Source organism: Penaeus vannamei, chromosome 7, assembly GCF_042767895.1.
Source record: "Penaeus vannamei isolate JL-2024 chromosome 7, ASM4276789v1, whole genome shotgun sequence".
NCBI classification, from domain to species: Eukaryota; Metazoa; Arthropoda; class Malacostraca; order Decapoda; family Penaeidae; genus Penaeus; species Penaeus vannamei.
The window spans coordinates 40,864,501-40,878,822 of record NC_091555.1 but is presented as its reverse complement, the minus strand read 5'-3'; the positions used below and the strand labels follow the sequence as shown (position 1 = coordinate 40,878,822).

Genomic DNA, 14,322 nt, shown 5'->3' with positions numbered 1-14,322 from the left:
AGCACCACTGAAAATATAATCACCCGATTTTGCGTATTATCTTTGATTATTCATAATTTTGTATTTTTTAAAATCTATTATTATTTCTTTTAATCCTCAAATGTTCCCGTTGCGTATAAGTTTTTTTTTCATAAAATTAATCCCAAGGTTAAACAAAGATTTCAAGTGATATTAGGATTTGATGTTCTTTTTCATCACACAATGAAAACCTACTAGGAAAAAAAAAACGTGTGATGAAGTCCAGTTGTGCGAATTACCGTCATGTAACAACCAAAAATGTGAACACCGGATTTTTCTCACATTAACACCAAAGTAAGGTCTATCCCTCTCAAAAGCACTTATTACGTCTTAATAATTTCTGACAATTGTGTGCAGCATTATTATGTCTTAATAATTTCTGACAATTGTGTGCAGCATTCTACGAAAAGAACATTAACATACAAGAACTTACAAACAACGAATTTTACTCATTCGAAAAGTGCTTCAGTTTCACGAATATTTCGAATCGCGTCTCTGAACATCAACAAATAATCTCCAGTCTTTATGCGAGGTAAAACATCTTATACCCTTATTTCTAAAGGATTTTATTGCTTTTACGACTAGAAGAATACGAACATATGTAGATTAAAGGTTATATATTATTATGTAGATTAATAAATTTAGCAAAATATCTTCGCAACATGAGAGTTCTTTGTTGTACCGGCAATTTTGTATTATTATTTATTAACTTGTAGGAATGTGTTTATTATTATTATTTATGTGACTTTTTGCGGTAGAGATGAATTGATGTTTAGATGGATAGCTAATAAGAGAGCATTAGTCTTTGAAACAGTGGTGGTCTATAGGAAAATAAATCTTAACAGTGTGAACGTATATAGTTCATTTCCGATAAATTGTATAGATAGATAGAGGGAAAGATAGATGATGGATAGATAGAAAGATGAATGAAACAGAACAAAAACCAGCATTGACGATATTATGTGAAGGTAGAGAGTTATAGGATATGTTGCAGATTGCAAAGTATGATCTGTGCTGATATTTTCTCTTAAAACATTGTATGGCCTTGAAAAGTTGCAGTGAGATTGAGGTTGTAATCCTCCTTGGTGATTTCTCATCCTAAAATGAAGTGATAGATGCTCGTTAGAATTTATGGCTTGTAGGAGTGTTTTCCTCAGTCAGAGCCCCCATAGTAAGGAGTCGGTGATAATTGCACAACACTGTATCACAACTTAGTTTGAAAGAGAGACTTATTGAAAGCAACTGTGGGTTTCTTCTAAGCATTTATCTAACTTAATTACACATCCCAAATCCTATTTCCTTTTTGATAATTTTTCTCTTTTTCAGCTGGAAATTGAAACTATTTTGCAGTTTTTGGGTGGTGCATTCTTCATTTCACAAAGAGATATACATGCAGGTATACATACATGCATCTTAATGATGTTATGAATCACAAAGGAGAGAGAACAGTTAAGATTATGTAAATGATTAGAAGCAGGACTGCATCAAATAATATTTTGGAAGTATAGAGGCATGACCTTGTGTGATACTGATCCATGGACTTTAGAAGTGAATTTGAATTTATCTTTTTGCAATTTTTGTGCCAAATGTTCCCCTAATAGAAATGTGTGTTCTCTTTATCTCTGCATGGCCCTTTTTATAAGTAATTGATAAAAATAATGGTAATGGGCCATTCTGTGTGGCCACTATGAATTAGGATAGCTCAATCCTAAGGGGAAATGATTACTTAGCATCAAACTCAAGTTGATTCATTATTTTCTTGCATTGTCTTGAACAATTACGTGATCACTTGCCAGTCATAGGCTTAATTTTCCATTTCACAGCCCTGGCAACCTAAAGTGGTTATGCGCTATGAGGTTCTCTGGACAACAGCTTTGACTTGAAAAATAAAATTTGAGACATCTGTACTTTGAGAGTTGGTACAGTAGACGGTAGTGAGGAAAGTGATTCAGGTTGAGCATAAATTTTGTGTGTGTGTGTGTGTGTGTGTGCGTGTGTGTGTGTGTGTGTGTGTGTGTGTGTGTGTGTGTGTGTGTGTGTGTGTGTGTGTACATGTGTGTGTGTGTGTGTGTGTGTGTACATGTATGTGTTTGTGTGTATGTGTACATATATATGTGTGTGTGTACATGTATGTGTGTGTGTGTGTGTGTGTACATGTATATGTGTGTGTGTGTATATGTTTGCATGTGTGTGTATACACGTGTGTGTGTGTGTGTGTGCGTGTGTACGTGCGTGTGTTTGTGTGTGTGCACGTGCGTGTGTGTGTGTACCTATGTGTGTGTGTATTGTGTACATTGTGCGTGTGTGTTTGTTTGTGTGTGTGTGTGCTTGTGTGTATGTACATGTGTGTGTGCTTGTGTGTGTATGTACATGTGTGTGTGTGTGTGTATACATGCATGTGTGTATGTGTGTGTGTCCAAAAGGGCTGTTAATTGGACCAAAGATGAAGAGTTGAGCCTCTTGGAACTAATAACTGTGCTTCAATATTCACAATATTGTAATTTTGCATCAAACACTATCTGGACATTAATGCTGTGGTAGTTTTGATATTTATACATTCAGCCTCATGTTCCTTGGGGATACGATCCTAATATGAGTGCAATCAATCACACCCACCACTTCTGTAAACCCATATCATTCTATGAATTCTGCTTGCTTTTGCTGGATGTCTTCTTGCCGGGTTGGGAACTTGAAAAATCTTGCTTAGAATGGTTTATTGACTATCCTGGTAATTGATGGGATATGCCATGATCATTTCCATTGCACGTTAGTATTTTCCTGGTTGCTAAATAGCAAAGTGTCACAAGCACTCTCATTTGTGCAGAGATGGCATGGGTTGGATTTGTACGAGGAGTTATATGACCTCTGATCATGTTGGTAATCCTTCTCGATTTAATCTGAACCATTTGTTCAACTCGTGATCACCATAACTGTTCAACAGATCTTTTCTTGTCCGTTATTTCCTTGCACTCCATATCCTCACTTGCTGTTATGCTACTTCCATTGCTGTTGCGTAGACTTAGTGTGGTGCGATGAGCTGGGTGGCCTCCCGTTGCACATTTAACATCATCATCCAGTTGTGTGCACTTAGAGATGCTGAGTAGTTTGATAAATAAGACTTAGTTAATCTACTCAAAGTTGAGTGCTGCATCCATGAAATTTCATCTGCAAAGTGTCCACCGCCCCCTATGGGCGAGTCTGGGAACTTGCCCGTGCACCGCTAACCACGAGCGATAAAAACAGAGTCTGAGCTCCGATCTAACATTGCACTGGCGAGACACCCGGTAATGTTTACTTTTCTCAGTGTCTCACATGTGGGACACCTGTTGTAAGTGGGTTAATGTGTTTATCATAGGTAAAACTGTTCCCATGATAGTTTGAAGTCTAGGCTGCAAGAGGACTTAAAACACTTCTATTGAAGAATTAAGGATGCTTCTAAGTTAATTTTAAGTTTGTCTCTGTTGCTCAGTTACCAATGTTGAAACCGCTCTTAGATAGGATGCATTATCACAGAACTTTACTCTAAGAATAATAGAACTGTCTCATGATGAATTTAAAATGTCATTGCCCAATTTGATATCACTAAAATGTGGTAGTGAAATTTGAAAATAGCTAGATTAGGAGAGTCAGACTGAAACTGATATATTTTTCTTTGCAGAGAAGTCATGGCAGTGCAGATGCAGGGCTGGAACCCAAATGAGGTCGAAGATGCGCTGGCAGGATGGGATCCACGCAAAGAGCACTATATGAGCTATCAGAGTTCTGCTGTGGAGAGTGAAGGACCCTTAGCAAACTTTAGCCGTTCAGCCAATCTGTACGTTACTATTCTTCTGATTTTTGAGTGACTTGTCTCTTATCTCCTATTTTCTTTTACTTGTGCCTATGTCCTTTATAGTCTACATCTCATATATTTTCATGTTTCTTCTCAAAACTTACACTTGGGGAATTCAGTGTTATTAATTCATTTTTCATTCTTACCTTACAGGGCCAGGACAAAGGAAAATGTATCAGAGCCATATGGACTCTATGTCAAAAATGTTCCCCTTCATATGAAACCTGTAAGTTGATGTTGAATTTTCTGATTTTGATTTGCAATTTTGTTTTGTATCTATCATTTCCTTTTTCTCCATGACCCTCCCCTTTCCTCTCTTTTTTTATTACTGATGGTTTGTCTTTTTTTTCTTCTTTTTCTTTTTCTTTGTCTTTACATTGACTCAACTCAAAACCCGTATTATCATTCTCTCTCTTATTTTTTCTCCCTTAATCTATCTCAGTTTCTCTTCTTCTATATGGGTGTGTCTTCGTGATGTATTTTTTCCCTCTATACTTATTTTCAATAGTTTTTGCACTTTCTTTCCTTCTTTTTGGCTTTGTCTACTTCTCTTTCTCTTTTCAGGAAAATCTGCAACATCTCTTCAGTGAATATGGGAAAGTTCTAAGTGTTTACGTCCGAAAGCACAAACCAGAGCAGAGTAATTTTAGGACCACCTGGGCGATCATCAAGGTGGAGAGTATGAGGTAATTTTGCATCTTGCATTATTTTTCATTATCTATTTTGTTTGGCTGTGGGTAGGAAGGGGGGGAGAGTCTGGATGAATTAATAATCATGGCATGACAATGATTTGCTCATATATGTGAATCCTTGTTTTTTGGTCAAGCATTGTACTAAACCTCCTAGATGTGTGTGCTAGAGAATTTGATTGTTTGTTTTTTCTGTTGTTTGAAAAACATCAGTAAGATATTGGTTGTATTTCACCCAAACAGAGAAGTAATTGCTATGATTGGTGGACTGAATGATAAGCCTCCCTTGAATCTGAAAGTAGAGTTATCGCTAACTGAGGAGGAACGCGCAAGAAGACGTAGGGAGAAGGACCTGGAGCAGCAGTATCAGCAGGAGGTAATGCTACTGGGTTGTGCTTATATCCATATTTTATGGTGAATGAAACTGAAATCAAGTTGAATTTTATCATGAAGTGAATGCATTTAAGTTCTGTTGAAGGATACATTATTCAAAAATAGATTCAGATTCAATTTCATTTATATTTTGTAGTGACTAAAATTTTAGTAGAAAGAGATTATTATGGAATTCAGGTGTGTTCTGTTTGTATAGTTGTCATTATTGGTTCAGAAGCATCTAAATCTTGGATAATGATCTTTCATTTGTGTAACAGTATTGTGAACAAGAACTTCATTTTTCTTGGAAGCATCCAAACCTTTATTGTTGTTGCATGAATTGATAGACACCTTCAGTAAATATGATTCTTACATAGGTTCAGTTTTGTTTTATTGTGGTTGTCAGAAGAATCTCTTATATACACTCACAGTACATATCTAGAATTATTTAGAAATCTTGTATATCTAGATTCATGTTGTTCTCCGTACACAGTTCTAGAGTAATTTCTTTCTCCTTACATAATGCAAAGGGAAATTTACCTCAAATGAATGTGAATTTAGGATCTGCTTTCTCCACAGATGGAAGAAGTAACTGCTAGTCGCATAGGTGCCTCCTCTGTCCCAGTGCAGGGTGGTATAGGGGCTAAACAACAAACCCCATGGGAAGTACAGACGAAAGGGGCAGGAAGAGGGAGAGTACTTTCATCGATGTACGAGGTGAGAAATTAGAAACATGTAGTTAGTGAAAATGACAGTGATGATAATCCAAAAAGTTCAAATGATGATGATGAAAAATGGGAAGAATGGTAATTATGATTCGGATTGTTATTATGGTAATATAGTAATAATAAAGGCAATGGTAATGCGAGAAATGATAACTTTAGCCTTGAGAAGTTGCAGGTAATCAGTTTGCAAATAATGCCTAATCTTTTGAGTTTCAATAAAACAAAGTTTTGATCCTTGGTATTTCAAGAGCTTGATTTTACATACTAAAGAATATATATTTCGTTGTTACATATCAGGTGCATAGAGCATCATTGTTAAAATAAGTTAATGCACTTACCTTTTGCTTATGAGTGAAAATAGGGATATATTACTATAAACACGTAAATAACACATATATAAAGAAAGAAAAACATTTAGGTATGTTTTTAGATGCATTTTTATTTATCTAGATATATAGATTGCAAAAAGATAATGATATACCAGGAAATGACTGATATGTAATAGAATGGTGTGTAAGGAGGAATGTGAGAAGGCAAAAAGTAGGGGGTTTTGCTAGATGAAATAGGCTTTATGGTATTAAAAAGAGACCGTGAGCACAGCTGGATGATTAGCTCAGGGAGAGAAGTGCTTCTTAGGGGAATGGGTGAATAGGGGTATGAGGTAATATATTGGATTTGGTTGAAGGAAACTTGAAAGAGAGTGTCAGATATATTAGTGGACTCTAAAAATGTCCCATAATAATAAAGGGAGAGTTTATTGCGAATTGCTGACAGGCTGTGCATGATTGTGACAAATAGCACTAAAAACTCAAGACATGGCAAGTGATTTGATTTATTTAATACACGGAATTGAGATTAATGTCTGAATTTCTCTAGAATGAGTACATGTATAGGTGGATTGTGTGCTAAAAGTAAAGGGAAAGTGCATTAGCACTTTAATCATCTTTTTTCCTCCATTTTTTACAGAGTAGCAATCCTGGGATTGGAGAGAGAGTTAATAAATCTAGTCCATATAGTAAAGGATTGTCTGATCAAAGGTAAAGTTTTGCTTTTGCTGAATAACTTTTTTATATATATATAAAGAAGTGCATCATACATTAATTTGTTTGTTTTGTTTATTTATAATCTTATAAAGTTGTCTCTCATTAGCAATAAGAGACACAGACACATACACATATACACACACACAGAAAAAAACACATCTATGTATGTGAAGCTCTGAAATACAAACCAGTGTGTTTCCAGGTATGAGTCACCAGCATCGAGATCCTCGGAGGTCAGCAAGCCAGTAGATGATGTATGTTCCTCTGTAATATCCCTTTGTTTTATGTTCACTTTTATGAGTACGCTAGAAATTTTTCCTAAATCATTTTTCAATCTCAGAATAATAATATTTTATTTTGAATTGTAAGGAAAGAAACATACACCTGTATAAAGATTAAATGTAAATTGTTAGAGCCATATATTTTTTCTTTTAAGTGTAAAATAACACCATATTTATATTTATCATTATCCTGATTTATCCTTTTTCCATTTTATCCAGGCAGTCGTGGAGATAGGCTGTGGTAGTGTGGCCGTGGGATACAGGCGACCACGACCTTGCGTAGCCTGTGGTGTCTTGGGTCAGCTGAGATGCTCGGTTTGCAAGGCTTGGTACTGTGGAAAACTCTGCCAGGTGGATGACTGGTTTTATCACAGGGAAAAGTGTTCCCCTCCACCGTAAGTGTTGAGCGTTTCTTGTGTGAGTTTGATTGTGTGGCTCTAGACAGAGGTGTCTTTATCTTTATTTTGGTGCATGTTTTTTATCTCTGTTTCTTCTGCTCCCTATTCCTCCTCTTCCCCATCTTCTGCTTCTTTGACCTGGTTTATATTATATTTAATTAGTATGTAAAAATGTATCAAGTATCTCTAGTTTACATATTGATTTATTAAAGTTTACAGTTTGTTGTTACAAAAAAACATATCCAAAGTTGAAATGACTGGTTTCCTTAATTGTGCTTTCATTTTTCAGCCCTTTAGAAGATGCAGACAGCTACAGCAATTACCTTCTCTTGGACAGCCAAAAGAAACACACCAGTGAAGTCAGTCAATCCATGCAAAGCAAAGGGAACATAGGGAATGAACATAGGCTATTGGCTCCAGACATTCAGAATCCTTCATTTACCAGCAATGAGGATGATGGTCCAGTGCCCAGCGAGACTATTAGAAGTATTGTCCAAGAAGCTGTGGGAACTTCTTTTACCCAGAATGGTCAAGATGCTAAAATTTCAGCGGGATGGAAAGAGCAGGATTATTCGACAAACACAAAAGATACCAGGTTGAATCAGGTCTCAGAGAAAGGGATGTCATCCCGGAAGATTAATGGACACAGTCAGAAAATTCCCACAGGTAAATTAAGGAGGCCATACCATGCCATTGATGATTTTGGCAATGGAGAACCTAGTGTCAGTCCAGTTAAAGATGCAAGGGAAGGGAGCCAGAATAGCTCTGCTGATCAGTTACTAAATGGCTCAAGAAGTGAAGAGGTCATCACTCCGGACACCAAGTCTCTTTCCACCAATAAAGTGGAGAAATCAAATGTTACAGAAACTCAAGATACTACTCTCAGCAGACTTAGTAATGGTCCTCCAGCTACGTTAAGCAATGGTAGTCTACCTCCTGAGCAACGTACTCTAGCTGAAAAGGTTCAGGTTGGCTGCGAGTACCAAGGAGCTATCATATCCAACAAAGGTGACTACAGAACCTTCACATTAACCTTGATGGTGGAGTCATCAGATAGTGTTCTTGACCAAGTGCTAGAGGTTCTTCCTAGCATACCCATGGATCCAGACTTCAAAGCTGTGCGTGGTTCTCTAGTTGCTGCTTTATCCAAGCAGGATGGGTCATGGTATCGTGCATATGTTCATGATATAGAGGAAGGGGAGTACAGTGTGTGTCATATTGATTTTGGAGATGTGGAGAAGGTTGAAAAAGTCAAAGCTTTGCCTCCAGGACCTTTGAAAGATTTTCCTGGCCACTCGATGATTGGGAAATTGCATTCTTTGGTAAGGCCTGAGTATCAGAAAGAACTGGAGGCTCTTATTGTTCCCGACAAGCAGATAACTATCCAGGTAATGGGTAAGAAAACAAGCTCTCTCAAGGTTGGAGTTAAATCTGAGAATTCTGGCGAGATACTGGCATATTATATTTTACGGTCATGGTACACTGGCCTCCCAAATCTTGCACACCAAATCACACCCACAGGAAGTTTTTATGATGTAGAAGTGAATAATAATTCAAAAAGCTCTCCCATCAAAGGCTCTGCACCTCATGAAACTCATGTAGCCACCACAAAACAGACATCAGAGAGGGCTGCAGATGTATGTCAATTTGTTCCCCACTCAGTATTAGTTTCTGGGGTTGTGAAACAGAAAGGAAATGATCTCCTCAACACTGGGAGCAAAGTGGGAGGAACACACAAAAAATTAGAAATTGGCAGCAAGACAGACAAACCTTTGGAACATTCCTCTCCTAAATCCATGGGTGATATGCAGGAGACCTCTCAATCAGACAGAACCATAGGTGATGGTGAAAGTAAGCAAGATAGTGGTGGACTCTCAACTCCTAAAGGCAAATTGTCTGGTATCACCAATAAGTTTTGGGCACGGGATCTACCATCCATCAGTGCTGAACCAGGGAAAGAATATACAGTCCTTCCGATATGGTTAACGGAGGATAACATGTTGTATGTGCAGATTGTGTCTGAGAGCACTGTAGATGCTTTTGGGAAACTGCTGTATGATATGAATACCCACTGTGAGAAAGGTATGTATACTTTAGAAGACAAAAACAAGGATATCCATATTTCCAATATATAATTGACCCCTTTTCTTTTTCTTTTTTCTTAACTAATCTTTAATATACCTTTTATTGTGTATTCCAGGTAAAGTTCCTGACAGCATCACTGTAGGTGAAATAGTTTGTGGATATGTTATGAGTGAAGAGATGTGGTACCGCTGTGAAGTGCTGGCAGTTAATGACCAACAGATTACAGTTCACCTTTGCGATTTTGGCAACCAAGAGCAGATTCACAAGGAGAGCATTCGGGCCTTTACAAGCAATTTCATGAGAGATCAGAGATTCTGTATGAAGGTGAAATTGGCTGGAGTGTCAAAGTATGATTCCGTTGCAAGAACAAAGTTACAGGCTCTTATAGATGGCCAGAAGCAGCTTCTGTTGTATTCTCGAGGAATGGAACCTTTAGAGTTTGAGCTTTTTGATGCTTCTGGAAGAAATGTGTTAACAGAGGAAGAACTAAATAAAGAGGATAGAGCTGATGCGACAGTGGTCAGTGAAAGCACATCTGCAGCCAATGTTTCCTTGTTATCAGGCAAGCCTACTCCTTTGGGAAACAGTGAGCCAAACGGTCAAGCAGAAAAGCCTGTCAAAGTAAGGCTAACAAGCAAAATGCAACTAGACATTGCAGAGCAGCCAGCATCAGCAAAGACCTCTTCAAATGGATACAAGTCAGACGATGCCTATTTTTCAGCACCAAAAGTGACATCAGAATCTGGTACGTATAGATTACTGTTCTATTTCTTTTATTGATAGGAAGGTGTTAGGTATAAAATTTATTTTATATATGGAATTCATATTCGTATTTGACTAAAATTATCATTATCATGATGCATTTTGGTTGGGTGATTAGACATTTGCCTGTACAGTATGCTGATTTTATGTTGTATAGACATCTGAATATTATCTGTGGTTGATCAAAAAAAATGGTATTCTAGTCTAAATTTCAAAAGAACTAGGTTACATAACTTACAAAGTTAGAAAAACTGTATTCATTTTGGTTATGTGGTTAGATTTTTTGCTTATCCAAAGCACAGGCGGGAAAAATAAAATAATGTACAGTTAGGAAATTAAGTAATTTTACGTTTTATACCAATATGCATATATGCCATACTTTATGTAACTTTAAGGTAATGAGGAAATTTTATGTTAGTGTAGTATTTTAAGGTAATAAGTATTTCTACTCCCCTCCATATCCAGCATCCAATAAGATAAGAATGTATGAGGAATGTAAATCAACCTCCCTACCAATTTCTGACAAAGTAACCATCATCGTGTTGGAAGCAAGCAGCCCGCATGCCATAAGTGTAGTTCCATATGTGAGTCATGTTCTGTATTTTTTCCCCCCTTTTATTAATAGGATTGTGGAGAAAAGTATGCAGAGTATTTTGTACTGCCCATTGTAGTTTGGAAATTGACACATACTTCTTTAACTCTGGCATTTTTTATATGCACACAATCTTCTGGATGTGCCTCATTTTATATGGTTGATGTGATTTGTATTGAATATAATCAGGAACAGCCTAGGTGTAATAATACTGTCTTATCTCTTCAAAGTTTTTGTCCAAGAAATCTTCCATGCAGATGCAGATATCAATATTTGATTATTTTTTGACAAAATATGGTTATTTACCACTACTAGCTATAAGTATTTACATTACTTACTCTCTACTCTTCCAGGAATCCTTAGACTTGTATGATAAGTTGGAAGAATTAAGTGTGACTATGAACCAGTACTGTAATAGCAGAGTAGGGCTATATAGACCACGTGTTGGTGAAATGTGCCTTGCAAAATTCAGTGAAGGTGAGAACAGAAAGGTTAAATCTGTAAAGGTAAAATTAGTTTGTCATCTCTCTTCCTCATAGTTAAGGATTTTATTGGGAAACTGGGATGCATTTGACATGATTACTTATGTGCCACAAGTAATTTATAGTTTTTCTATACATGAATATCAAATTTATCCTCTCCTCTTTATTTAAACTTTGAAATTTTAGTTTCTTCTCTCCTTTCAGATGATCAGTGGTACCGAGGGGTGTGCATAGGTAGTGACGTTGAATCTGCGGCCGTGTTCTTCGTGGATTATGGAAACCATGAAAGTGTTCCCCATTCCAGGCTGTGTCAGATTCCAGATTCTTTCCTGGAATTACCATGCATTGCTCTTCATTGCATTTTGAAAGGTATGGGTTTTATTGTACTTGAAAATCTTTTCTACATCACAAGCTTTTAAAAAATTGGGGAGCATGTTTGTAGGCTTTCCTCTTCTTTCTTCTTCTTCTTCTTCTTCTTCTTCTCCTTCTCCTTCTCCTTCTCCTTCTCCTTCTCCTTCTCCTTCTCCTTCTCCTCCTTCTCCTTCTCCTTCTCCTTCTCCTTCTCCTTCTCCTCTTTCTCCTTCTCCTTCTCCTTCTCCTTCTCCTTCTTCTCCTTCTCCTTCTCCTTCTCCTTCTCCTTCTTCTCCTCCTTCTCTTTCTCCTTCTCCTTCTCCTTCTCCTCCTTTTCCTCTGTTCCTCTGCTTCTCCTCTTCTTCTTCCTCTTTCCCTCTTCTTCTTCCTCTTTCCCTCTTCTTCTCCTCCTCTTCTTCCTCTTTCCCTCCTCTTCTTCCTATTTCCCTCCTCTTCCTCCTCTTTCCCTCTTCTTCTCTTCTTTCCCTCTTCTTCTCTTCTTCCTCTTTCCCTCTTCTCCTCTTCTCCTCCTCTTTCCCTCTTCTCCTATTCTTCTCATCTTTCCCTCTTCTTCTCCTCTTTCCCTCTTCTCCTCTTTCCCTCTTCTTCTCCTCTTTCCCTCTTCTTCTCCACTTTCCCTCTTATTATTTCTTCTTCTCCTCTTTCCCTCTTCTTCTCCTCTTCTTCTCCACTTTCCCTCTTATTATTTCTTCTTCATTTTGTTTTTCTCTTTCTTCTCCAGTTCTAATTACAGCTATTGGCTGAGAACAAATCTTGAATCCTGAATGACTTAAGAATACTGATGAAATTTATTTTGATATAAAGTGAGTTAAGTTCCATATGAAAAATTCTATGTACACACTTTGCATGTGGAAAGATTTGTTCACCCAAAAAGATGTGCTTTAGGTGGAGAAAAAATATATTTCTATTTTTTTTAAGACAAATGTAGACGCACTGACAGAAGACAGTAGGAAAGCCTAATCATAATATCTTTCCTCCATCTAGGCATATCCGTAGAAGGTGTGCAAGAGAAGGCTTATGAGCGCCTGCCGGAGCTGCTGCCGAAGAACACTCCCATGAGCGTTAAGGTTGTGAGCCACAACGAAGAGGACGGGACATATGTTATTGATGTACCATCGGTCGTTAATAGCCTTGTGTCAGAAGGCCTCGTTTGTAGGGAGAGCTAGTTTGTATTTCTCGTTTTTCTTTTTTCCTTTTTTCTTAATGTCTTTGCTTTCGATTCATTTGGTCTTTCTTTAATCTCTTTTCTGCTCATTCTTTAAGACTTAAGAATGAATGATTTCATGAAGACATATAATTATTCTCTGTTTTGTTTGCTGAACCGCATTTTCCTTATTATTGTATATTGAGTGAGATGTTATGTAATTCTTTATTACTTACCAAAGCTTGGTATGTTAAACCTATTCATTATCTCAGTTACATTTTGAGTTTATGTAATATAGTATTTTTATTCATGCTGTTTAGATGCATATTGTAGAATTAGCCAGAAAAAATAAATATCTTCTTTTTGAGTAATTAAGTAATAATAAGTCTGAATTACTAATGCATAAGGTATATTTTTACATTTGAGAAACTTCCATTAGATGTTTTGCTTCCCCTTTACCTTCCTCAACCACACTGCCTCCTTCCCTTCTCTCTCTCCCATTCTCCACCTCTCTTTGTTTTTTGTTTTTCTTCATTTTCTGCTTTCATCTGTCTCATTTTTCTCCTCTCTCCTGTCTCTCTCTTCTCTCTCTCCCTCCTCTCTTCTCTCTTTTCTCTCTCCCTCCTCTCTTCTCTCTCTCCCTCTCCCTCCTCTCTTCTCTCTTCTCTCTCTAGCTCACTCTTTCAGTCTTTCTCTTTCTCTTCTTTCACCGCTGACCCCATTTCCCATCCCCATTTTCTTTTTTCTACACTTATAGTAAGAAAAGATGCAAATATAAGTCTTTAACCATTTTAGCAGAATCTCGAGTTAAGTCGTATTTCCAGTAATACATTTTGTATTTATTTACTTCACCTTAAAATTTATTAGTTTCATAGTCTATGGATAAGTGTAAAGGATGTTACATGCTAAATTGTTATATATGTTGTAAAATGTATGAATGAAAGAATCAAGCTGGTCCTCATAATGAGTTCGAAGAGTTAGATTAAATTAATTTGACATTTTCTTTTTTTTTAACTGAACTGCATGCCAGTGTATTATCATAGGTGTAGATTGTTAGTAAACAATTTTTGTTTTTTTCCTTTTTCTTTTTTAATATATTGATGCAAATAGCAAGGTCTTGTGCCAAACTGGCCCCTCCCAGTTGACTTAGCTGTGAGTGAGTGCTGGCATCAACTGGAGTCAGAGTTGGGGCAGAAATTAACTAGCCACCCTACTGCATAGTCCTGCAGCTTGGTAAGCATGCCCCAGTGGTCCACTTGGATATAGAACCAAGTGTGACGTAGATTGTGATGATGGCGATGTAATTTGCTTTTGTGAAACCTGTTTTGCATTTTCATTTTTTATTAGAAAAAAATGTTACCTTACTCCATTATAATGTTATGATGTTTTCCTCTTTTTTTTATTTCATTATTTTTGGTAAAAAATAAAGTCCCTTTTTCTTTTTTTGTTGTTGTTTTGTTCTTTTGATAATTTACCTCAATTCATTGCAGCTGGATTTATTTGCCTGTTTTTGATACTTGGTGATTG

The 14,322-nt window shown here is 37.0% G+C and overlaps 1 protein-coding gene across 2 annotated transcripts in view; it reads left to right on the top strand.

The window, feature by feature from the left end:
* Nucleotides 1-14,240, top strand: part of LOC113822452 (tudor domain-containing protein 1) — a 16,361-nt gene extending 2,121 nt beyond the window's left edge. The window contains exons 1-15 of one of the 2 annotated variants that reach the window (XM_070123780.1): nucleotides 406-550; nucleotides 3,677-3,832; nucleotides 4,004-4,076; nucleotides 4,415-4,536; nucleotides 4,783-4,915; nucleotides 5,491-5,628; nucleotides 6,603-6,673; nucleotides 6,882-6,933; nucleotides 7,180-7,355; nucleotides 7,648-9,440; nucleotides 9,559-10,188; nucleotides 10,671-10,789; nucleotides 11,151-11,274; nucleotides 11,484-11,648; nucleotides 12,636-14,240. In XM_070123780.1, the coding sequence (XP_069979881.1) occupies nucleotides 3,684-3,832; nucleotides 4,004-4,076; nucleotides 4,415-4,536; nucleotides 4,783-4,915; nucleotides 5,491-5,628; nucleotides 6,603-6,673; nucleotides 6,882-6,933; nucleotides 7,180-7,355; nucleotides 7,648-9,440; nucleotides 9,559-10,188; nucleotides 10,671-10,789; nucleotides 11,151-11,274; nucleotides 11,484-11,648; nucleotides 12,636-12,817 (3,927 nt within the window). In that variant the 5' untranslated portion in view covers nucleotides 406-550; nucleotides 3,677-3,683 and the 3' untranslated portion in view covers nucleotides 12,818-14,240. Of the gene's footprint in view, nucleotides 1-405; nucleotides 551-3,676; nucleotides 3,833-4,003; nucleotides 4,077-4,414; nucleotides 4,537-4,782; nucleotides 4,916-5,490; nucleotides 5,629-6,602; nucleotides 6,674-6,881; nucleotides 6,934-7,179; nucleotides 7,356-7,647; nucleotides 9,441-9,558; nucleotides 10,189-10,670; nucleotides 10,790-11,150; nucleotides 11,275-11,483; nucleotides 11,649-12,635 lie in introns of those variants that run through there. The other variant, XM_027374995.2, reaches the window with a different exon arrangement.
* The last annotated feature ends 82 nt before the right edge of the window (nucleotides 14,241-14,322 follow it).